The sequence below is a fragment of the Dasypus novemcinctus genome, chromosome 28 (assembly GCF_030445035.2).
Source record: "Dasypus novemcinctus isolate mDasNov1 chromosome 28, mDasNov1.1.hap2, whole genome shotgun sequence".
Taxonomy (NCBI): Eukaryota; Metazoa; Chordata; class Mammalia; order Cingulata; family Dasypodidae; genus Dasypus; species Dasypus novemcinctus.
In genome coordinates, this window is record NC_080700.1 from 36,128,017 (window position 1) to 36,154,138 (window position 26,122).

The 26,122-nt window shown below is 44.1% G+C and overlaps 1 protein-coding gene across 1 annotated transcript in view; it reads left to right on the forward strand.

The window, feature by feature from the left end:
• Positions 1–26,122, forward strand: part of CCDC170 (coiled-coil domain containing 170) — a 90,152-nt gene that overhangs the window by 3,756 nt on the left and 60,274 nt on the right. Inside the window, exons 2-3 of the mRNA XM_004460380.5 lie at positions 21,727–21,855; positions 23,747–24,003. Coding sequence (XP_004460437.2) covers positions 21,727–21,855; positions 23,747–24,003 — 386 coding nt within the window. The remainder of the gene's footprint in view (positions 1–21,726; positions 21,856–23,746; positions 24,004–26,122) is intronic.

The following is a 26,122-nucleotide window of genomic DNA, read 5'->3' on the forward strand; positions in this document are numbered from 1 at the left end:
CATGGGGCTCTGTAAAAAAGGACGAATTAGAATAGCTGTGTGATGGGTCGTTATGAGATGGAAATCTAAGTAGCAATACAGTCTATCAAGGGCTCTAAGTTCCTCCAAGCCAAGGACTTGGAGCTGGGGATCTATGGGTATCTATGAAGGAGGTCAAGTCTCCTTCACACTTTGTAACATTTTAAGAACCATTTCTTCTTCCTTTCCTGGACCTATGTTCTTTTTTTGCCCTTCCTGTTTGACAAAATCAAATTTTGGAAAGGATCTGATGCTGATCACATGTCTTCATGTAAATTAAGTCAGATGGTTCATTCTTCTAGGTGTAAAGGATGAAGCCTTAACTCCTCCCAAGAAAGGCCAGAAAAGAAAGAAAAAGGAAAAGCAGAGAAAAAAGAAAACACAAGATGATGGTAGAAAGAAACACAGATATATTAGTAATATAATCAGTATGTAAGGGCTAAATGGTCCATTGAAAGACAAAAATCATCACACTGGATTAAAAAAAATCTACATATGTGCTATTTATGAAAGATGCATCTAAACAAAGATGCATAGAAACGTTGAAAGCAAAAGTGTATGGAAAGATTTACCAGGCAAGTAGTAAACAAAGGAAAGATGACGAGCTATATTAATGTTATTTAAAAATACTTTTAGGGCAAAAAAGTATTAAGAGGTAAAGACAGTTGCTATATAATAATTTCCACTCATCAGGAAGTTGGAACAATTATAAATATATATGTACCTAACAACATGGCCTCAAAATATATATATAAAAAAATGACAGGACCAAAATTCTATAAGATGAAGTAGACAAGTTCACAGAGTAGGATGTTTTTAAGCCAACTCTGTTAGTATTTGATAGATCAGGTAGACAATAATCTGGTCGGAGAGTTATTAAAAGAGCTAAAAATGCAAACTTGGTTAAGCAATTGTGAAGAAGAAAAGTAAAGTATTTGGGATATGGCTATAAAAGTTAACAGAGGACTTATTTCCTTTGCCCACAGCAATACATATCTTTAGACTACAAAATAATCAAAAGCACAAAATCCGGGAAGATATAGTCTATTGGTAGGAATTTTTCTGGATAAATAATTAATTTTTTTTCTTTAAATGAAAAAAAAGGGGGGGGACTTTATCTTTATAATATCAGAAGTAAATTATGGGACTCTAATCACAAGAAAACATTAGAGAAACCCACCCCGAAGAGCTTCTTACAAAAGAAGTGACCAGTGCCCTTCAAACGGGCCATGAATGCTCAAGAAGGGGAAAGGAGGACAGGAGGCTAAGGTGACAAGACAACTACATGCAGTGTGTAAGCCTGGTCTGGTTCCCAGACCAGAAAAAGTACATTCGTGGACAAACTTGAAATTTGAACAAGGGCTCTCTTTTAATTAGTGCTCCTGTAGCCACGTTAATTTTCTGTTTGAATAAATATGCCTTGGTTCTGTAAGTTGGTAACTGAGGTAGAATGGTAAAGGGTCTATAGAAACTCTCTGTTCACTTTTTGCAACTTTTCTGTAAGTCTAAAATTTCAAAATACACAGCTAAAAATATCATGGATCAGTTAATTCATTTTACACATCCAACTTTATCTTCCCATTTAGTTTCCCTTAGTTTTTCTTGGTAACTCTAGGGGTCTCTTAGTAACTACTTTTGACTGCCTGCCTTTAGATGTAACCTGAGCTAAAGCAGACAAAGAAAAGGCAGAAAAGAACTTTTTTGACACCAAACAGAAAGCGAGAGTATTCCTTTGCATATGTTTAAAAGATTATGTGCATATTTACTTAGTATTACCAAATGTAAGGCGTTGTATATTTCAAACAATAGTGAATGCTCCTTGGTCTGTACTTGATGAATTGTAAAGACTTACTTTTTTTTTTTTCATTTTCAAGGGCAACTTTTAAAAAGAAAATTTAATTGAAAAAGGGAGTAACATTTGCTGAGCCAGAAATTATTTGCTCCTTTCTTTTTTTCTTTGTTTTACTTCCAATTTTTTCCTTTGAAATTGGGTCTTCGGTGGCTTTGATCTAAGGCTGAGAAGTTCAAAGGCATTGCTGGGGTGGACTGCAGCCTGACCTTTAGCCTCCTGATGCCAGCACAGTCTTTGCTTAAGGGTCCTACACCTCCACATTTACATAGTATTTGAAAAAAATAGTTTAAATATTGCCTTTAAAAGTAAATTTCCAAATTATATTTTTGAGCAGCTGGAATTACTTCCTTTCCATTGACTGAATTTACCTTTCCACGTTCACTCCTGAATCTTCCCTGTTAGCTTTGTACAGAAATGTATTTTTCATCATGTTACGGTCATCAGCTTCTAACCTCAATACCAGTGCAAAGGGGGGCCATTTTAAGTCCTGACTATATTTATCACATTTCCCTATGTCTCTTCTTCATGGTAAAAGAAATGGAGCGTAGTGGAAAATACCTAAAGGGAAGTCTTGATCTTGAAATCTTGTGACTGTTTGGAGTAAGCAAAACTGAGCACTCAGACAGAAATATGAGCCATCATTAGCTGCTTACCTGAGTCACACATTGTATTAATCACCCGTTTGACAAACATTTGTTGAGGCTCAGGCACCCAAGATACGGAATCTTTCCCCCCTTTAGCCACCATAAAATGAATGTGTATTCTAAAGCAGACCCGGTTTTAGACAAGGCCCCACTCTCATAAAAGTCCTATTTTAGTGGGGAAGACAGACAATAAAAGTAAGCAAATAGATAAACAAGGTAACTCCAGAGAGTGGTAAAATGCTTTGGAAAGAACGTCACAGAGGTGAACAGGGTGGATACGGAGTGGAGTGAAGCGTGGGGGCTCATTTGGGTAGAGTGGGGAGGGGTGGCTCTGGAAGGAAAGGACATCTGTGCCCATGAATCACGAGCACAGTCACGAATGACGATGGGAACGAGTGTTCTTAGAAACAGCAAGACCAATGGAAGGCCACCAGGTGGGCAGGAGGCGGGCGAGCTTGAAAGGAGCGCAGTTCAGCAACCTTGTAGAACATCGCGTAGTTTGGGTATGTCTGATAGTTCTTCTTGACCAGATGCAGATTAAGCACGTTTGCCAATTTATCCACTATTAATGACTGAGAAATTGTTCCAGATTAAGCAGATTTAAGGTACCGGACAACTAAATGCAATGCATTTACAGTTGCTGTAAGGAATATTATTGGGCTAGTTGACAAATAATATGGTATCAACACTACACTTCTTGAGTTTGATAATGAAATGGAAAGGAACGTCCTTGTTCTTAGGAGACACTTACTGAGGTACTTTGGAGAGAAACGCCATGATGCCTGCAAATTACAAATGATTCAGCAATAATAATTGTGATATGGCAACTATGGGAAATAATTGTCTTTTTGGTAAAGCCTATTCTTGAATTCACTGGGCTTTTCTTGTACCTTTTCTGTAAGACTGAAATATTTTAAGTTATGTGTTTGGCAACAAATGGGGTAAAAAGCAGAAGACTCTCTAACTTTATTGAGTTAACAGTTTAGTTAAGTCAGCAATGAAGGGCAGTACATGCAAGCCTGGAAAAAGGAAGAAGGCAAGCGTGGCTGGAGCAGATCTTCCTCAGATAAGGCTCTAGATGGAAAGACAACCCTAGGGGACATAATAACACGAGACATTCCAGGGGACCATGAATGGTGAGAGTGGGGCTGGGAAACTTCCCTGAAGATCCTGGAGGCAGTGGTGATGGTGATGAGGAGGGAGGTTGACTTTCAGTGTCAGCATTTAAATAGACAGTTGGAAAAGGGAACCTCCAATGAGAGAGGCAGATTTGGGAGCCATCAGATTCTGGAAGTGGTTGAAATCAGAGGAGGGCATGAAGTGGGCCACTGGTGGTGTCTTGAGTGATAAGGAAAGAGGATTGAGGACAGAGTCCAGGAAACACCCAGTTAAGGAGTGGGTGAAGGAAGGTGGATCGCCAGAGGGAGTGAGAGGGAGGGCTCGAGAAGTGAGAGATGTAGAGGAGGGACTGGCTATGCGGGAGGCAAGAAAGGTGAGTCTCAAGGACTTGTGTATCCCATGCCAGAGGGAGGTAAATTCAGGTAAGGAACCAAGAGCATCTTGGGACTTGGTTGGGGCATGCATCTGAAATTGAAGAGCAGGAAGCTTGCGCGAAGGCTGTAGGATGGGAAGAAGCAAGGTCATTCAAGCAACCATGGAAGGCCAGTGTGGTTGGAGGGTCCCGGAGGGGCAGTGGGGTGGAGGAGTCGTGGGGAGTGAGGCTGGTGAGGTTGGCAGAAGCCAGTTCCTGGAGGACATTGCAGGAGTTTGGATTTTATCCTCCAGGCAAAGGGCAGCCCCTGGAGAGTCCCCAGGCCAGGGGTCAGCTCTGCATTTTAAGAAGGCCACCGTGGCCAGTGTGGGCAATGGCCTTGGGCCTGCTGGGGTGGGCGAGGATGGAGACGGTCTGGAGGCCACTGCTATGGTCTAGACTTGGGATGGCCACCCCTTGAGGAGGTCAAGAATGCAGAGTCATTTAGGAGTGGGGACCACTGGCACACAGATGGTTTTTGAGGTCATGAATAAAAGAAGGCCAGAGAGGGAAGCGGACTTGGCCCAGTGGTTAGGGTGTCCATCTACCACATGGGAGGTCTGCGGTTCAAACCCCGGGCCTCCTTGACCCGTGTGGAGCTGGCTCATGTGCAGAGCTGATGCACGCAAGGAGTGCCTTGCCATGCAGGGGTGTCCCCTGCATAGGGGAGCCCCACGTGCAAGGAGTGCGCCCCGTAAGGAGAGCCACCCAGCACGACAGAAAGTGCAGCCTGCCCAGGAATGGCGCTGCACACATGGAGAGCTGACACAGCAAGATGACGTAACAAAAAGAAACACAGATTCCCATGCCGCTGACAACAACAGAAGTGAACAAAGAAGAACACGCAGCAAATGGACACAAAGAACAGAAAACTGGGGGGGGTGGGAAGGGGAGAGAAATTAAAAAAAAAAAAAAGAAGGCCAGGTAAGTAAGAGGTTTTCCAGGGAGAGAGTTGGTGGGGGGCTAAGGGTGGATTTTTAAGCTAATATTGAATTTTACTATGTGTTGGATGGGAGTGAACTGACAGGGTATTTGACAGTACATGAAGGGAATAGATTCTTTCTGTCATAGTCATCCAGAAAAGAAATTATTTATTCATCCATTTATTCATTCATTGAACAAGTATTTGTTGTCCTTAATGAATATTAACCCAGGAGCCAACAGGCTTGGGTAGCACTTGCTCTGAAATGTGCTGACGTGGCTATTTTGAGCCCATTACTTAGTCTCTCTAGCTCTGGTTTCTTCATGTTTTATCATCCATTTCCACGTCGAATTTTCTAAGAAATATGAATAAACTAATTATAACTTCCAAAATAATTTGAGAAGGCCAATAATAAAAACATATATAAAACAAATTAAAAAAAGAGAGATGGCTAGATACATCTGGTGGATGAGAAGATTTGGATGTGGCAGAAAGCGATGTAAAGCTATTGCGCCAAATCAAACGCTTCTGCCAGTGTGTGAAACAAGGAGGGATGGTCTTTCAGCATAAAAATGATGTGCATTCATTGGGAGAGCTCATTCTCTATTTGTGGCTGTAAACCGTGGAAGCAATATACATTTTTAAAAGATTTATTTATTAATTTATCCCCTTTCCCTTCCCCCCACCCTGCTGTTTTTGCTGTGTCCATTCGCTGTGATCTTCTATATCTATTTCTCTTTTTGTCTTCTCTTCTCATCTTTCTCCTCTAGGATTCACCAGGATTTTATCCTGGAGAACTTTGATGTGGAGAAAGGTTCCCTGTCAGTTGTGCCACCTGTTCCTGGTCTCTGCTGCACTTCACCTTGACTCTCCCCTTGTCTCTCTTTTGATGCATCATCATCTTGCTGCGTGACTCACTTGCGTGGGCACTGGTTTACTGCGTGGGCACTCAGATCTTCACATGGGCACTGGCTCGCCACCCTTCTTCTTTTGCACCAGGAGGCCCCAGGGATCGAACCCAGATCCTCCCATACTGTAGGCAGAAGCTCTTCCCCTTGAGCCACACCTGCTTCCCCCCGGAAGCAATTTATACATCTTTCGTGTCACCTCGAGGGAAAGCCTTGGACTTCGAGGGCGCTGGCGTAGGTCCAGCCTTCTGTGAAACCTCATGAAACTTGCTTTCCCTGTGTGGCCTCAGCATCCTCGATGTGAAAGTGGGGCTTTTGTCTCAGGATAGGGGGCTACGTGCATGCATTTTACACCTTGCAATTTCCTACCCTGCTGGAACAAAGGACTGCTGACTGGAACAGCTTAAAACAAGAGAAGTTTATTGCCTTGCAGTTTTGGAGGCAGGAGTCCAGGACCAAGCGTTGGCAGGCTCTGCTCCCCCAGCTGTATCCAGGGCAGCCTCTGTTCCTTGTCCTGTCCTGGCTCCCGGGGGCGGCTGGCAATCCTTGGGCAGCAGTGCTCCAAGTTCTGCCCCTGTGCTTGCCTTCTTCTCTGTGGCCTCTCTTTGGGTCTCCTCTCCCCCTCTTCTGGCCCCAAACTTAATGGAGCAGGGTCCACCCTAATAGGCCTCATCTGAACCCATCACATCTTCAAAGACCTTATTTCCAAATAAGTTCAGTTCGTGGGACCAGGGGTTAGGCCTTGAGCCTATCTTTTGGGGAGACACAGTTCAACCCATCAAACATCTTTTGCTTCTCTGAATCTCATTTAAAACAAGAGTGAAAACTGTGGAGCAGAATCAGTCCACAGGAATACATCCTGGGAAGTGGATGTGGCTCAAGGGATTGGGCTTCCGCCTACCACATGGGAGGTCCCGGGTGCAGTTCCCAGTGCCTCCCAAAGAGGACGTGTGGGCGCAACAAGATGATGCAACAAAAGAGACACAAAGAGGAAACACAATGAGAGACACAACAAAGCAGGGAGCTGAGATGACTCAAGCGACTGAGCCCCTCTCTTCCACATGGGAGGTCCCAGGTTTGGTTCCTGGTGTGTCCCCCCAAAAGGATGAGCAGACACAGAGAGCACACAGCGAATGGGCTCTGTGACCGCAAACAATGAGGGGCGGGGGAGTAAATAAATAAATCTTTTAAAAAAAGGAAAAAAAAAAGAATACATCCTCATATCTGCCTGCAAAATATATGTCCAAGTGATGAAATGAGTTGATGTCCTGAGTGGATTTATTTAGAATTGACCATTGGCATTTTAGGGAGTAGCTCAGGTATATTGGCTGTGGCGCATTTCTTTCTGATTGTAATTAATCAGGTATTTAAGGTCATTTCTGGGTAGTGATTTTAAAGCCAGACTTCTGGGTATAGAAGAATGCTTCTATTCCTGTTTATGAAAGCAAATGGACACACTGTCTTCACTTAAAGGCAAAGTGAAAATCTTCGCTTTGTCCAAGTTTACAAAGCTAGATTTATTCAAGACACAAATGAGACACTTTGACCCAGAGACAATTTCTTCCTTCTGCAATTCTGGCAGTAAAATTTATCAGAAGATTTCTGTAACCTGATTTAATAGACTGGTGTCAACCTCAAGTTCACACACTTGGGAGCAGATGTGGCTCAAGCAGTTGAGTGCCTACCTCCCAGATGGGATGGGTTCAGTTCCCGGTGCCTCCTAAAGAAAAATCAGACAGACCACAAGCAAAAACAATGAGCAGACAACAAGCAAAAATCAACCAGCAGACAATGGGCAAAAACGAATGAGCAAACAATGAGCAGACATAAAAAACAAAACCAAACCAAGCAAACAATGAGCGAACAGACAAAGGAGCCAACTCAGGGAAGCAGATGCGGCTCAGTGGTTGAGCGCTAGCCTGCCACATGCAAGGTCCCAGGTTCGATCCCTGGTTCCGGTACCTCGGAAAAAAAAAATCATATCTTTTTGGGAATACAGCATAATTTCACTCTGAGTCCTTCCATAACTGTAACCTGACTTAATAGACTGGTATCAACCTCAAGATCATACCCTTTTGGAAGTACAGGGTAGCTTCATTTTGAGTCCTTCCATGCCTGATGAGATTGTTGGAACCTGCCGGAAGGGTCAAGGGTTTGGAACCTGCCGGAGGGACAGGCCTGAGATCCATTCAGATCCTGATGCTCGTGACCCCAGCAGCTCACTGGGAAGACTGTAAATTCCTGCCTGATTTCTTAGAGGGCAAGGCCAGCCTCTCCAGCAGCGCCACTGAGGCCCCCAGGTACACTCAGGGGCCCATGAGAATGCTTAGATTTTTTTAAAAATCAGAAGGCAAAAAGCGAACACGTAGGTCACAGTAAGGATCAGCCAAGGAACGTGCATTTCGTTCGTTCTCTCTCTACCTCGGACAGCCGTAGCAGCCTGCTATGGGAGGCTTGCAAGCAAGGGCATGGGCTGCGGCCACTGGACGGCGTCCAGGCTCTGAAACTTGTCCTGATTTCTTGTAGGGAGCAGGTGCGCTGTTACTGGGCGCCGTGTTTACCTTACCTCCTGGATGCAGGGAACTGTGTGACTGCTGTTTACCTGCTGGGAAAGGCCAGGTCCACTCTGCTCTCAAAAGTTCACAAGAGCAACAGCCTGTAGCTGTCTCACTGACTTGCTGCCTCTTATTCTTTCAAAATGTCATGGTTGCACAGCAACTGTGTGTTCCAAGTACGGCTGGAAACGGGTTCTTTTTTCCACTTCTGCCTTCCTTTTGCATACTGAGGTTCAAGTCCAGGGTCTCTTGTTGCCTCTGCAACCAATAAGGAATTCACAAGCATAGCCCTCAGTTTGTCCAAGTCTGCAGGATAGGAGATTAGAACGGGAAAACCGAGAACCTGGTCAATTTGGGGCTTTAAACATGTTTTCAGTTGTCTTCACTTAATCAATGAAGAAATTAACTTTAAAATTAGAGTCACTTTTCTTTTAAAAATGAGAATGCTACAAATGAAACTAAACTTTCTGACAGTCATCTCCAATCCTGACCCTCTTTCCTCATTCTCTGGAGCTAATTATTATATTTGTTTGTGGGTATCCTTAGACCATTAAAAAACTTTTTGGGGAAGCGAACTTGGCCCAATGGATAGGGCATCCGCCTACCACATGGGAGGTCCACAGTTCAAACCCCGGGCCTCCTTGACCCGTGTGGAGCTGGCCCATGCGCAGTGCTCATGCACACAAGGAGTGCCGTACCACGCAGGGGTGTCCCCTGTGTAGGGGAGCCCCACACGCAAGGAGTGCGCCCTGTAAGGAGAGCCGCCCAGTGGGAAAGAAAGTGCAGCCTGCCCAGGAATGGTGCCGCACACACGGAGAGCTGACGCAACCAGATGATGCAACAAAAAGAGACACAGATTCCTGGTGCCGCTGACGAGATAAAAGCAGACACAGAAGAACACACAGCAAATGGACACAGAGAGCAGACAACTGGGGGAGGGGGGGAGAGGGGAGAGAAATAAATAAAAAATAAATCTTAAAAAAAAACAAAAACTTTTGGCATCCATACTTGTATTTATAGCAAATATATAACTGTTTCACATAAGTTGTATCATACTGTTAGTTTTGTTCTATAATTTACATTATTTCCTCAAAAATGTGTGTCCATGTTTAGTTCAGTCCTCTTATCTGCTGTCTGGATTCCCATCTGATGGATGTACTGTAGGTTACTAGTTCCTGTACTGGAAACCACGTTCCAGGAACATTCACATAGAATTAGAATTAGAATCATTGGGTCATAAGGGATATGACAAAGTGCACCTGCTGTGGCTGTACTATTTTCCATACTCACTCATTCAGCATACTTCAAACTTAAAAAAAAATAACTATACAGCCCAGAATAGTAGTCATTGCCAGTAACTCTACTATAGTTGCTTGAAATCTGGCAATATAATTTCTTTTTTTTTTTTTTTTTAAGATTTAAAAATTTTTAATTTCTTTCCCTTTCCCCTCTCCCCCCCCGCCCCAGTTGTCTGCTCTCTGTGTCCATTCGCTGTGTGTTCTTCTGTATCCGCTTGGATTCTTGTCAGCAGCACCAGGAATCTGTGTCTCTTTTGGTTGCGTCATCCTGTTGTGTCAGCTCTCCGTGTGTGCAGCACCGTTCTTGGGCAGGTTGCACTTTTTTCATGTTGAGTGGCTCCCCTTATGGGGCGCACTCCTTGCACATGGGGCTCCCCTATGTGGGGGACACCCCTGCGTGGCATGGCACTCCTTGTGTGCATCAGGACTGCGCGTGGGCCAGCTCATCACATGGGTCAAGGAGGCCCTGGATTTGAACCTTGGCCCTCCCATATGGTAGACGGATGCTCTATCAGTTGAGCCAAATCTTCTTACCTTATATAATTTCTTTGCTAGGTTTCACCTTCCTCTCATTAGATAAAGGGATAAAACCAGTCCCTATTCAAAAGGCTGTTGGGAAGAGTAGATGGAAATGGTTTCTGGTTCTAGAAACTGCTCAGTAAATATTAATTGTGATGATGGTGATAATTTCTTAAAAAGAATTATGCCAGGATTGGTCCTTAAACTAAATCTTCCAAAGGTTTGGCACCTTAGCTTTTCCTAACTGCACCTCCCACCCACCCAATGGAAAGAAGACTCCATTTCTTTTGGTATAGCGGTAGTATGAACAAAACTTTAGAATAACTATTTTTTTCCAATAGGGATAGTGAATTAGAGGAGGTTTTTCATGAGTAAGTGTGACACCCAAGAGAAAAGACATGAGGAAACTGGGTACAAAAATCATATCCTCAACCTTTTCACAAAACTTAATTTTTTTGCAGAACTGTCTTCTTCTGAAACTTTCCCCACAGCTTCTAAGATGGAGATGACCAGGTCTATTTCCTGGATCTCATCTCTACCACACTATCTTCTGGAAGTGCTGATGAGCCCAAGATATCAAATGCAGGGAGAAGAAGAAAGAAAACAGGAGGGCGAGGAGAGGCCTTCAAAGTAGGAAGAACTGGTGAATGGTCAGAAGTTTATGAAGGAATGGTAGGGAATGAAGAATGCAATCCCCCAGACAAGAGGCTTAGTCTGAGCACAGTACATGAAGGCAAGAAGCCTTACTTGGTGGGAAGAAGTTGAAGAAGAGGGCAGAAGGTCTTAGAAGAAGACTGCTCAGTGGGGCAGGGCTGGAAGCTTGAACAGGCGAATGAAGCTAACGGGAGCATTCCACAATGGAAGAGCCTGTGGTCAAGCAGTTTCTCTGCCATATGGAATTGTGCTGCAACAAAGCAGAAATCAGGGATAGCCTAGAAAGATATGAATGGATTGAGGAGCTTTTGGGTGGTAGAGCTAGGCAGTGATTTTCTCCTGATGTTTTTGTCCATGGGATAATAAGATCACTAAATACCACGGTAGCAAGGCTGGCCCAAAACTTTGTTCCTGGTCGGATAATTGGGCACGCTGCGTACTAAATCATCAATCAGCTGTTCTTTATGACCTTGAGCTTTGAAGCCCCATCATTTTTTTTTTCCAGAAAAGGGGATGAGCCACCATGAGAGGCAATTTTGAACATTATCATAATAATATCAGTAGCTGACTTAAATCATATATAGCAGGCTTTCTGAAATTAATATAAAATTGCTTCATGAGTTACCTGGGAGGTACCTAACAAAGAGATTTTTTTCCTCACTGAGGACAAATGGAGGAGGTTTGAATCTTGCTATCCTGAATAGGGCAACATTACATTTTTTAGAGTGAAGATTGTTTAATACTTACAGGAAAAATGGAAAAATTTTCAGAGATATTTTACTAACGATAGCAGGGTGTACTAAAGAGAGCAAAAGCCGTGCAATGTCTGCTCTCATGGGCATTGGGGTCCTCCAAGCTGAAGGGGACTGGGGCAGCCGGTCCTTCATAACGACATCGTGTAGCCGAGTTGGTCAATTTTTTGGATTCCTGTTCCTTTTTTTAATTGAAGGAGGAGTGTTTCTTTCTGATTACAAAAGAAATACATGGTCATTGTAAAGGATTTGGAAAATAAAAAAAACATATTTTTAAAAAATTTATTTCTCTCCCCTTCCCCCGCCATCCCCCTAGTTGTCTGCTGTCTGTGTCCATTTGCTGTGTGTTCTTCTGTGTCTGCTTGCATTCTCGTCAGCGGCACCGGGAATCTGTGTCTCTTTTTTTTGTTGCGTCATCTTGCTGCATCAGCTCTCCGTGTGTGTGGTGCCACTCCTGGGCAGGCTGCACTTTTTTCACACTGGTGGTTCTCCTTGCACATGGGGCTCCCCTACCCAGGGGCACCCTTGTGTGGCAGGGCACTCCTTGTGCGCATCAGCACTGCGCGTGGGCCAGCTCACCACACAGGTCAGGAGGCCCTGGGTTTGAACCCTGCACCTCCCATGTGGTAGGTGGACGCTCTATCAGTTGAGCCAAATCCACTTCCCAAGAAAGAAAGCATTTAATAAAGGAGAAAATAAAATCTGGTCCTATAACTAAAAGAATAATCACAGTGACCATTTTCCTCCATATATTTTTATTTTCTTTACTTAATTTTACAAATCATGCATAGCTACATTTTGAAAAAACAATCAAGCCATTTCCCCTCCTATTCCAATTCCAGTGTCACCACTTGAGGTAAATACCCTTTATAAGACAAGACCCTTTCTCTCTCTATTTTTCCTCTATATGTTTGTAGTAGAAACTTTTTCCCTCGTGTGTGTTTTATGAAGATAGTATCAAAATATGGATCTGCGCCTTCTTATTTTTATTTGAGGATTTATCTTGGTGGATATTATAATGACCGAGCACATAGCTCTATTTGATATACCTACTGCACAGTATTTCGTAGTATGGAGATGCCTTCCTTTAGTTATTGCCCTGGAGGTGGGGATTTAAGTGACTTCAAAAACCATTTTTGTAGGTTTCATTGCCATTTTCATTAATAGTACTAAGAACATCCTTATACACATCTCTATGTGCGAGTATTTTTCAAGGGAAGATACAGGAAAGCGCACTTGATGGGTCAGATGATGTTTACACTTAATTTCCTAAAATTTAAAAAATTGTGGTAACATACACACACACAAACACCATAAAAGTAGCCATTTTTACCATTTTTCAGTGTAGAGTTCAGTGACAATGTTGTTCATCAATGTCTGCAATGGTGTTCCATCAGCAGCACCTTCCGTTACCAACATTTCTTCATCTCTTCCATTAGGTACTCTGCACCTTTAAGCAGTAACTCCCCATTCCCCTCCCTCAGCCCTGCCAACCTCAAATCCGCTCTCTGCCTCCATGAATTTGCTCATTTTAGATACTTCATATAAGTGAAATCATGCAATATTTGTATTTTCTCTGGCTTATTTCCCTCACCATGATGAGTTCATGGTTCGTCCACATTGCAGTGTGTATCAGAACTTCTCTCTTTTCATGGCTGAATACTATTGCCTTGTGTTTATATTCCACGTCTTGGTCATCTTCTGATACACATTTGGGTTGTTTCCAACTTCTGACTATTGTAAATAACGCTGCTATGGACATCCATGTACAAGTATCTGTTCCAGTCCCTACTTTCAGTTCTTTTAAGTATATATCTTAGGGTGGAATTGCCAGGTCCCATGGTAACTTGAGGTTTAACTCTCTGAGGGAAGGCTAAATTGTTTTCCATGGAGGTGGCGCCATTTTATTTTCCCACCAACAGTATAGGAAGGGCCCTATTTCTCTGAAACCTTCTCAGCACTTCCTACTTTCCACTTTTCAAATAACACTTAAATTTCTAATAGGTACCGCCAAGTTGAGAGGCAGAGAAGCAGGACCGCAAGAGAGACATGGCAAGAAAGGAGGTTTGGTCTGGCAGAGCCCAGGAAAACGTTGGGCACCCAATCTGAAACCATGCAGAAAGAGCAGCACAGTTGGAAGACGCACATGGGGACAGGATGGCATGGAGAAGAAATGAGAAGTACAAGAAAAATGAGATGGAAGAGAGAGAACACTAACTGCCTAATTAGTGATGAAGGAGATCCAATTAATGTATATTGAACCTAAGCTCTGAAAACAGAGAACACACCTTTTTTTCAAGTGCATTCATAAAACTGAGCTTTCGCAAAAAACCTCGGTAGATGCCCTGAACTAGAAATAATGCAGACAAGGAGGACGGTCAGAATATGGGATGAGAGCGCCCAGCAAGGGCACGGCGCAGTGTGCATGGATGCGGGTCAGTGCCCCAGGTGTGCCCAGGGACCATCAGCTCTGAACAGAGATGCATTCTCTGCACAGAGTGCAGGGCAAGAGCAAGTCAACAGCAAAGCCCAGAAAACAAAAACTCTCAATGAACTTGGGTCAGTGGAGAAATCTAAACCAAACTGAAGAATACTAGAAGGAAGCTGTGAAAAGAACATGAAATAAGACTCTGTGGGGCAGTCAAAGCAGGGCTAGGAGGAAAAACCTACCCCTAAATACATGCCTAAATGCCTTCATATATGTGGTTAGGTTCCCATTTACATTTATACACACACGTATCACCCGACTGAGGAGTTCAAAAGAGAACAACACAAGGCGGCCAAAGGACTACCAGAAGGATAGAAGCAGAAAATCATGAATCGAGTAAAAGCAAATGGCAGAATTAATAGATAAATCTAAAATCTGGCTCTCTGGAAAGAAAAGAAACAATAAAAGTCACAAAATAAGGAATGGCATTTGGGAAATGCAGATACGATGGAAAGCAAAGGAACCGTAAGAGATGATTTTGCTTAACTTTAGATAACTGCATTTGAAAAATGGAAGGAATTTAAAAGAATTCCAGGAGAAGGTACTGTACCAAAACCACTTCTAAAGGAGGTGGTAACCTAAAACAACTACCACTGAAGACAGAGAAACTTTTCCAAACCTACTCCCCCAAATAATTACTGGGCCTAGATATTTTCACTAAATGTTTGAGGAACAGGTAGCTTGCATGCTTCTTAAACTGTTCCAAAGTATGAAAAAGAAAGAACACTACCACATTATTTTATGGCAGTGGTATGACATTGATAACAAAAGCCACCACCAAAAAACACTGTATAAAATGTAAAAACTACAGACCAATTTCTTTATACACATTGATGCCAAAACCCTAAATATTAGTAAAGAGGATCTGGTAGTACATTTCATTTAATGTTCATCTGGTGTTTATTATAGGAATGTGAATGTATCAGTTTCCTATTGCTGCTGTAACAAATTATCCCAAACTTAGTGGCTTAAAATAATGCAAATTTATTCTCATATTTCTGGAGGTCAGAAATTGAAAATGAGCCCCACTGAGCCGGTTCCTTGTGGAGGCTCTAGGGGAGAATGTTTTTCTTGACTTTTCCAGACTTTAGAGGTTGCCTGCCTTCCTTGGCTCATGACCCCTTCCATCTTAAAGCCAGGCACTGCATCACTCTGAAGTCTGCATCTGTCGTGACACAGCCTGCTGTGACTCTGACCTTCCAGCCCACTCTTACATGGGGCCCTGTGGTCACTCTGCCTGCAGCCAGAAAATCCAGGATAATGGCCCCATCTCAAGGTCAGTTGGTTAGCGAACTTAATGCCATTCACACCTCAATGCCTCCTTGTCATGTAACTTTACCTATCTGCAAGTTCTGGGGCTTTGGATGAGGGCATCTTTGGGGGGTCTTTATTCTACCTACAACAACAAGATTCAGTTGGTCAGTTGCAAAAATTGGGAATTTTTACTTTAAAAAATCTGACCATCTGACCTGTCTAGAACCTAAACCCAAAGTCTGCCATTATGCTTAATGGGGAAATACGAATACTTCCCATGAGAGTCAGGAACAAGACAAAATGTCCACTCTTGCTGTTATTGTTTAACAATGTTTTGGTGATACTAGCTAATGCAATTAGTTAAGAAAAAATAGAACTATAAAAATGGGAAAAGGAGGGAAATGGATGTAGCTCAAGCAGTTGGATGCCCACCTACCATATAGGAAGTCCCAGATTTAGTTCCCAGTACCTCCTAAAGAAGAAGACAAGCAAGACAGTGAGCTGACGCGACAGGCTGGCATGGTGAGCTGATGCAACAAGGAGACACAACGAGAGAAACAATAAAAAGGGGAGTAGATGTGGCTCAAATGATTGGGTACCTCCCTCCCACGTGGGAGATCCTGGGTTCAGTTCCTGGTGCTTCCTAAAAAGAAGACAAGCACACAATGAACGGACACAGAGCAGACAGTGAGTACAAACAATGAGGTGGGTGTGGGAGAGATAAATAAAATAAAAATGGGAAAGGAGGAGCTGAAATTATCCTTATGTGCAGATGAATTGAGATTTAGAATGCAAAAATCCAAGAGAATCATTGAAAAATTGTTTCAAACAATAAGAGATTTCAAAAATGTGTTGTAGCAGTCTGATATGGTTATGAATTCCAAAAATAGATATTGAATTATGTTTGTAATCTCGTCTGTACCAGGGTGTGGTTAAGTTATGATTAGGGTTTTGACTGGGCATGTCATTAGGGCATCGAGTCCCTACTCTTGGTGGGTGGGGACTCCCAGATAAAAGGCATGGCGAAGGACAGAGCTGAGGGTTTCTGACGTTGGAGTTTGATGCTGAAGTCTTAAGCTGGAGCCCTGCAAAGTAAGCTCACAGAGGAAAGAGAAGCCAGCCCCTGGAAGAGAGGCCCCTGAGCCCAGGAAGAAGGAAGGCCTGGGAAGAGAGGAACCTTGAACCCAGAGAGAAGCAAGACCCTGGAAGGGAGGAACCCAGGAAGCCTGAACCCTCGCAGCCATCAGTATCCAACTTGCTCCAACACATGAAAATTGACTTTGGTGAGGAAATTAACTTATGCTTTAGGGCCTGGTATCTGTAAGCTCCTCCCCCAAATAAATACCATTTATGAAAGCCAACAGATTTCTGGTATTTTGCATCGGCACCCCTTTGGCTGGCTAATACATGTGTCTAGGTACAAATTTAATATACAGAAATATGTAGATCTTATTTACAAAATCAAAAACAAAAAACAATATTTCTAGGCATAAACTACAAAATATAGTGGCTTTAAAATGTACTAAGATATATAAGGATTCCTAAATAAATGGGGAAAATGCTTTTCTTTTGAAGATTCGACATTTTAAGAGATGTCAATTCTTACGTTTATGTATAAAATGAATATGTTACCAATAAAAACAGTGACAAGATTTTCTGGAATTTCACAAACTGATTCTAAATTTCATATGATGAAACACACCAGTAAGAATAGGCGGGAATATTATGAAAAAGGTGCCCTACCAGATATTAGAGCACATTACTGAGCTCAGAACTCCCTTTCAAGCCCATCTGCACAGTTCATCTCCTGCTCGCATCCCACGGCCTCTCTGGCTTCTTCAGGTCATTGACTCATAGGACACGATCCTGCCACAGGGCCTTTGCATGTACTTTTTGCTGTTTGTTCCTGCTTTCATATCTCTTGCCTCTTCCTATATAATCCCTATTTCATCATCGTATCTTTAGGGGAATCTTTCCCTCCCATCTCCTTAATCTTAAGTCAGTTTCCTTTGCTATCAGCTTTTCCCCTTCCTTTCATTTATCTCCGTTTATAATTGCATCGTCATTAGTGTGGTTACTTGATAAGCTTGGTTTCCCTGCTAGACTCAGTGCCTAACCCAGAGCAGGCTCCCAACAAATACTTGTTGAAAATGAATCTCCCGTCTAGTGGATTATGGGGGACAATTAAGACCTAGCGACGGGGTCCCAAGCGATGACAAGGGCTTCTTTGCGTAAGCCCTGCGCCCGTGTCAGGGTCACTTCATCTTCTCGTTTCTTTCCCGCATGCGCCAGCATGTGAAGATGCTAACGATCCCGTGAGCGTTTGGCATTAGCATGGGACCTCTTAAAAGGAAGCGCCATTTCTGAAATGCCCCGCATGGCTCTTACCATGACCTTCAAGTAGACACGATACTCTTCAGCAGGAAGGAGGTATAAAATAACGGCACCATTTCCTTAAAAAAAGATGTTAGTCATTAAAAGGGAAAATCCGAGGCAGCAGGGAACTTGTTATCCTAAGGAACCGTGTAAAATGAGGACCACGCCCTGGAGTCTTTACCTCCTCTGGGCTGTGCATGGCCTATTTTAGCAAGTACGGCTGGGGTGGTTGGGGAGGAAGGTGCCTTCCTGTCCTGAGCGGGGTGGAGCAGGATGTGGTTCTCTCCTCCTGCTCTGCTGGACTTCTTAGGCTTTCTCCCCGGGAGGCCCTCTCTAAGCCCTTCCTGGACGTGCTGGGATTGTCAGGCGCCGGCTGTGACGAAGGGCCCCTAAGGTTTTGTTTGGCATGTCCTGGACTGAAACAAACCATCCATGGCAACCCCTGCTGGAAGGTGAAGGACTGAAAGGCGACTTTTGCGTCCATGAGCACTTCCAAGCAGTAGCCCCTGGCAGGTGCATAGCTGGGTGGTCAAAAACGGGTCCCCTGGGGCCACTTCCCTGTTTCCGGAAATCCTCTTCTTTGTGGACTCGTTCAGATTGCTTTGAAAAACGAATGCACTGATGTGAGAGGAGTGGGGGGTATGGCGTGTATGGGAACCTCTTATATTTTTCATCGTAACATTTTGTGTGATTTATGTATCTTTATTTTTTGTCTTTATTTTTTTAATGTTACATTAAAAAAATATGAGGTCCCCATATACCCCCCACCCCCTTCACCCCACTCCTCCCCCCATAACAACAACCTCCTCCATCATCATGAAACATTCATTGCACTTGGTGAATACATCTCTGAGCATCGTAGCACCTCATGGTCAATGGTCCACACCATAGCCCACACTCTCCCACAGTCCACCCAGTGGGCCATGGGAGGACATACAATGTCCAGTAACTGTCCCTGCAGCACCACCCAGGACAACTCCAAGTCCTGAACATGCCCCCACATCTCATCTCTTCCTCCCACTCCTTACCCCCAGCAGCCACCATGGCTACTTTCTTCACACCAATGCCACATTTTCTTCGATTACTAATCATAATAGTTCATGTATAGAATATCAGTAAGTCCACTGTAATCCATACTCTAGTCCTCCATCCTGAGGACCTTAGAATGGTTGTGTCCACTCCACATCTATGTCAAGAGGGGACTTAGATGCTTTATGTATCTTTAAAAATAAAGATAATAAAACAAAACAAAAACAAATGCATTTATATGATGAGTTTGGCTTAGAGAGTGGCCACATTTGAGCAACATGGAGGCTCTCAGGAGGAAACTCTTAGGCACCCTGCAGCTCTAGGTCTAGTTGCAATTTCAAGAGCAAAAGGCTCATAAGCACAGTTGTCAATATCAAGGGCCCATCAATGGACCATCCTTCTTCACTGGTCATTGCCCCTGTACTTGGGGGATTGTTGCTGTTCCATCAGAGAATGTGGCAAGCTCCCCAGGATGGGAACTCAGCATTCTTTTGGTTGTTGTGTGAATCTCTACCCACTGTGGCAATGCCCCATGAACACTTGAACATGTTTATATACCTTCTATGTATGCCCAGGTGAACTTCCGCTCATGTATCTCCTGTCAAAGTGGGAGGTATGGGGAGTGGGGCATATGGGAATCCCTTATATTTTTTTCTGTAACATATTGAGTAATCTATGTATCTTTTAAAAATAAATAAAAACTATGTTAAAACACACATACACACACAACTAACGGCTGCTCTGAACACTGGTGTGCAAATGCCAGCTCACGTCCTTGCTTTCAGTTCTTCTGAGTATATTTCTAGTAACGGAATTGCTGGATCTTACAGCAGTTCTATATTTAGCTTCTTGAGGACCTGCCAAGCTGTCTTTCTGCACCGTTCTACATTCCCACCAACAGTGAAGGAAGGTTCCTATTTCTCTGCATCCTCTCCAGCCCTTGTAGTTTTCTGTTAATAACAGCGTTTGGGGGAAAATACACCAAATGTAAGATATGGCCTATAGTTAGTAGTAAATTTTGACCATGTTCTTTCATTATCTTAACCAATGTGCCACAACAATGCAAGGAATTGGTGGCGGGATGATGTAGGGAAACCCTGCATGCGTTGCATCTTCCTTTCGTAAGTTCATGACATTTTTTTTTTTTTTTAGTTGGCTGCATCTTTCAATTACGTCCTTTTTTTTAAAAATTTATTTAAGTTCACGACTTTTTAAAAAAATTTATTTCTCTCCCCTTCCTCCCTCCCCCCAGTTGCCTACTCTCTGTGTCCACTCGCTGTGTGTTCTTCTGTGACCATTTCTATCCTTATCAGCGGCACCGGGAATCTGTGTCTCTTTTTGTTGCATCATCTTGTTGTGTCAGCTCTCCGTGTGGGCGGCACCACTCCTGGGCAGGCTGCACTTTCTTTCGCGCTGGGCGGCTCTCCTTACGGGGCGCACTCCTTGCACGTGGGGCTCTCCTATGTGGGGATACCCCTGCGTGGCACGGCACTCCTTGCGCGCATCAGCACTGCGCGTGGGCCAGCTGCACACGGGTCAAGGAGGCCTGGGGGGTTTGAACCGCGGTCCTCCCATGTGTAGACGGACGCCCTAACCACTGAGCCAAGTCTGCTTCCCATGACTTTTTACTATACACTCATGGTTTAGGTATGCTTATGTGTGCATGATAAACTTCAATGACTTGTTTTTAAAATGAAAACAAAACAAATGGCTTTCTTGCTTGTCTTTCACAAAGACCACAGTCTCTGGAAACTTCATCAGCATGGGGGTAGGGATAAGGGATAATTCTAGAAGAAGGCAGGTGAAGGAAGGTGAGGGGATACTTTTAGAAGCAGGGTAGAAATAGAGCCATGAGTCAGATCCTCAGATCTGCTCTGCACGTGGGCTCATTTGGTTCCTGTGGCATTTCTTCTGTAAATATTTGAATTAGTTGGTCACCTGCAAAAACTGGGAATTTTTACTTCAAAAACTCTGACCATATGGCCTGTTTAGAACAATTGGAATATTTCGGTGGTGCTGGGATCTTATTTCTGAATCAGCAGCCTCAGTGGAGGGGAGGACTGTCCCCTTTTAGACATGATTCCCTGACCTCTCACATTCATTTGAATCACTGTTAGAACCCAGAGAATTTATGAGATTGAGAATAAAATGGCAGTGTGTGGTTAGGCAGGAGACAGCCTTTGACGTTTAAGTTGCATGATCTCGTTGATAAGTAAAGGAAACACTTTATGCAACGGACAGGAGACGAGTCCATAATTTCTGTAGTTTTAAAAAGAAGAGCAAAAACTCTCTCCTTGTTACCTAGATGTAGCGTCGCATCTTTTGTGACAGTCCTTGGTTGACGCCATGGCTTCTGGGCAGAGGTTACTAATAGCATTTGACTTGGGTGGAAGAAGGGAAACCCATGACGTTCCTTCAACTTCTGCCAAGGACCTTTGCTGTGCAGTTCTGAAATTGGCCTAAAGCCCCTCTGGCTTCCTGGGGGAGCGCACCGTCCATCTGCTCCCGTGTGCCTCCTGCCATTGTGCCTCGCACACTTCCCATAGTGCTCTTGGCCACCTGGTTATGACTGTGCAACTGGAGAGGTGGTCTGTGGGCAATTCCTTGGAAGTGGTGGGTTGAGACTGTTTTGTAGGAGGAAGGGGAGGTACTTAGGCAGGAGAGAGAAGGAAAAGCAGGAGAGGCAGCTGCTGTCATTGCCAAGGCTCAAGACAGTCAACGTAATGGATGGAGAAGATTTGAAGTCTCTTAGGATTTTGAGAACGGGAGTGAAAGGATCCCAACAGAGCGTTTCTCTAGGGAGCATTTTCAACACCGTTGGGACACGAAAGCGCGCTTCTGGTTTTGAGCTTGCTTTGCCCACCTGCACAGACAAGATGGTCTAACACTCTTCTTCATCTTTGCCTTTTTGGGGGAACCCTACCAGGAAACGTACGGTCATCTTTCGGAAGTCCCGGACATTCGGGAGCAACTGAACCACTATCGGAATGTGGCCGAAAACGCTCGAAGTGAACTTGCAGCAACTTTGGTCAAATTGGAGTGTGCTCAGTCGGAGGTAAGAGTATACGTGCTCATCCCTCAGAAATGGGCCTTTTTAGCTTCTTACAGAGTAGAGCAGGGTGATTAGAAATGGGACATAATCCTTTCGGCACAGTGTCTTTGTTCTCTTACTGTGTGCCTGCCCCCAGTTGTAGAGAATTCCTGAAAGGTTATGCATTTGCCAGGCTGTGAAGCAGGGTAGCTTAGCCTGGAGTTGAGGTCTTAGAGGAGCTCCATAGTTTTGAGATATTTGGGGGCCACCTGAGGACTTCGAGTTGAAGTTTGGAGAACTTAGCATCTCTTAGAACATCTGCCTTCGTTGCTGGCGAGCCAGAGCTCTTAGGAGGTAATTCTGAAGTCCTCTCCTGTGGTAGCTGGGAAAAATTCCAGGAAGATGATGCTTCTATCCTCTGGATATTCAGGACTAGATCAGGCCAATAGTGGAATTTATAGGAGAGTTTCTCTAGACTCAATCTTTTGATAGCCCAGTGATCCAGAGAAGTCCTAGGCTGCCTTTGAGGTAACTAGGACTAGCACTAAGGGAACCAGCTGGATGAGTTGATAATGTGTATTGTGTATGTGTGTGTAAATGTTAACTATATACCTACTCATGGTCCTCAGAAGGATACACAATCATGGAGTCCTGTAGGGTAGACCTGACTTTTTTTCCCCTGATTTACCAGGGATTGAACCCAGTACCTCATACACGGGAAGCAGGCATGCAACCACTGAGCCATATCCACTCTCCAATGAGAATTCTTTTTTTTTCCCCATCTGTTTTGTTTGTTTGTTTCATTCCCAGGAGGTACTGGGGGTCAAACCTGGGACCTCATACATGGGAAGCAGGTGCTCAGCCACTTGAGCTACACCTGCTCCTCCTAGACCTGACATCTTTTTTTTTTTTTTTTTTAAAGATTTATTTATTTATTTAATTTCCCCCCCTCCCCCGGTTGTCTGTTCTTGGTGTCTATTTGCTGCGTCTTGTTTCTTTGTCCGCTTCCGTTGTCGTCAGTGGCACGGGAAGTGTGGGCGGCGCCATTCCTGGGCAGGCTGCTCTTTCTTTTCACGCTGGGCGGCTTTCCTCACGGGCGCACTCCTTGTGCGTGGGGCTCCCCCACGTGGGGGACACCCTTGCGTGGCACGGCACTCCTTGCGCGCATCAGCGCTGCGCATGGCCAGCTCCACACGGGTCAAGGAGGCCTGGGGTTTGAACCTTGGACCTCCCACATGGTAGACGGACGCCCTAACCACTGGGCCAAAGTCCGTTTCCCTAGACCTGACATCTTAACTTCAGTGGGATACACATGATTCAGCGTTTTGATCCCACAGAATTCATGAAAGTTCAAATGTTTCTTTTGTATAAATCCAATAAGGATTTTCCTTGTCCCTCTTTTTTTTTTTTTTAGAAATCTAAATGTTATTTTTCTTTATCACCCACAATTAGGGTCCAGAAGGGAAGGAAGAGAAATATAGTGATGCATTGGATAGTCTGTATTTATTTAGGAAACAACTGTGACCAGGAAATCACAAATAGTATGGCTTGTAGGGCCCTCGTTTCTTTGTTTTTCAGTGGCAATAACAGCAACGTGGATTTAGAAAATGGATTACCATTGCAAAATATTTATCGCTTTTTACAAAATGCACCACAAATTTCTCTTAAGTGAGACTAAGTCAACACAGGATATTGCTCAACTGGTTTTGGGAAAGAAAGAATGTGAAGTTGTTACGTGGGTATAATTTCCCATTTGACAATACAGACACAAACATGAAAAAAAAAGAGAAAATAAAGTTAGACCAAGTCGTGAATAGAAGAGTGATATTTTAAATTATGGCTTTGGTTTTTTAACAGTACTTCATATTTATATGGTAAAATTCCTTGTCCTCTTTTTGCTTCTGTTCCATGTTAGCTTCGAGACCTCCGAGCCAAGATGCTTTCTAAAGAAGTTGCCTGTCAAGAGTTGAAAGCCGACATGGAGAGCTATAAAGAAAACAATGCCAGGAAATCATCTCTCCTCACCTCTTTGAGAGACAGGATTCAGGAGCTAGAAGAAGAATCAGCAGCACTTTCCTCTGCTAAGATTAGAACAGAAATCGCAGCTCACACTGCAATCAAGGAGAACCAGGAGTTGAAGGAGAAAGTTGTAGAATTGGAAGAGAAAGTGCAGTAAGAATATTTAAGTGTATTTCTCAGTTCTTTTCATGTTAAAATACTGGCTTCTGAGAGGAGACACCTTCGAGTGTCTGGGTGTTTTTCACTATTTGGTCCAGAAATTCAATATGAAAAGAAAATTATTGACCTCAGATATCTTTAGGGTCTTGAAAAATTTTCCAAGCCCATTTTTTTCTAAGTATCATCAAGAGTCTCAACGAATACAGCATTATGGGAACAGCTGTAGCTCAGCGGTTGAGCACCTGCTTCCCATATATGAGGTCCCTGGTTCAATCCCCAGAACCGCCTAAAAACTGAAAAAACAAATATAGCGTTGTGCTACGTGGGTTTATGGCCTAATGATCAGGACTGTAAACACTTTCCTACACAATTTGGAAGAGTTCCTCCAAGAAGAGGCTGAACCCGAGGCGCTGAACCCAGAGGGAGATGTTCATTCAGAGGCTGGTTATGAAAATACCCGGAGGCCAGGCCACCTGGACCCCGCTCGGCAGGTTTTATTGTCAGTCAGTGCTGAGAACTCATGAGGTCGAGGTTTTCCGTACTCACCTCTGACAAAAGGGGATGCTTAGGATGTGAAAATATACTTTGAAAAAGTTCTACCTATGGTGACTTAAAATCTTTATATATAAAATATTTGATATTTATTTTATTAATTCCCCACCCCTTTTAAAAAATAAAACAAAAAAGCACACTCTGTCACCTTCACTGGATGTTCTCTTAGGAGGCACTGGGGAACTCTGCTCCCTGCTTTGCTGTGTCTCTCATTAAGTGTTTCTCCTTGTGTCTCTTCTGCCAGCATGCTGCACCTGCCCATCAAGCCAGGTCACTGTCTTTTTTTTTTTTTTTTAAGATTTATTTATTTCTCTCCCCTTCCCTCCCCTCCCGCCCTGCCCCAGTTGTCTGTTCTCTGTGTCTATTTGCTACGTCGTCTTCTTTGTCCACTTCTGTTGTTGTCAACGGCATGGGAATCTGTGTTTCTTTTTGTTGCGTCATCTTGTTGTGTCAGCTCTCCGTGTGGGCGGCGCCATTCCTGGGCAGGCTGCACTTTCTTTCGCGCTGGGCGGCTCTCCTTATGGGGCGCACTCCTTGGGTGTGGGGCTTGCCTACGCGGGGGACACCCCTGCGTGGCACAGCACTCCTTGCGCGCATCAGCACTGCACGTGGGCCAGCTGCACACGGGTCAAGGAAGCCCGGGGTTTGAACCGCAGACCTCCCATGTGGTACACGGATGCCCTATCCATTGGGCCAAGTCCGCCGCCACTGTCTTCTTTAGGAGGCACTGGGAACTGAACCAGGGACCTCCCATGTGGTAGGCGGGAGCTCAGTTGCTTGAGCCACATCTGATTCCCTCCATTTCTCTCTGAAGACTTGGTGTTCTAACCCTAGTGATGATCTTTGCTGGTAATCGAACACCCCTCTTTTCTGGAGGTGGAACCCTCCCCTGCTGATGTGACTTCTTTATTCCGACTACGCTGGGTCATTGTCTTAGCTTGCCAGGCCCACGATGGCAAATACCGCGCACTTGCTTCCACAACAGGGACTTATTGTCTCTGGTTTTGGAGCCAGAAGTGGAATTTCAAGGTATCTCCCGGTGTCTGTAGGGATCCAGCAGTCCTCCGTGGCTTGGCCACCAGCTCCTCTGGTTTCTGCTAATGTCTGGCTTCTGCCGACCTCCTCTTCTGCTGTGACTGCGTCAGAATTCCCTGCTGCTTATGAGGATTAATCCAGTCCGTGGATTAGGGTCCACCCTGATTCAATTCGGCCTCATCTAAACAGGACACCTGAAGATCCTTCCCACATGGACCCATATCTAGACTAATTAACTGCATCTTCAAAGGTCCCGTTTACAAGTGGGTTCACACCCACGGGACTTGTCTTTTGTGGGGGGCGTGCTTCAATCCCCACCAGCCACGGACCAGGGAAGACCCTAACTTGCTCTTGCAGATCACTACATGATGCTGGGAGAGAAAACAAAACACGGGGGGGCAGATGTAACCCAGTGGTTGAGTGCCTACTTCCCACATACGAGGTCCTGGTTTCAATCCCCCGTACCTCCACAAACAAACAAATGGAAAAACCAGCTCTCAAGGGGAGTGGATGTAGACCAGTGGTT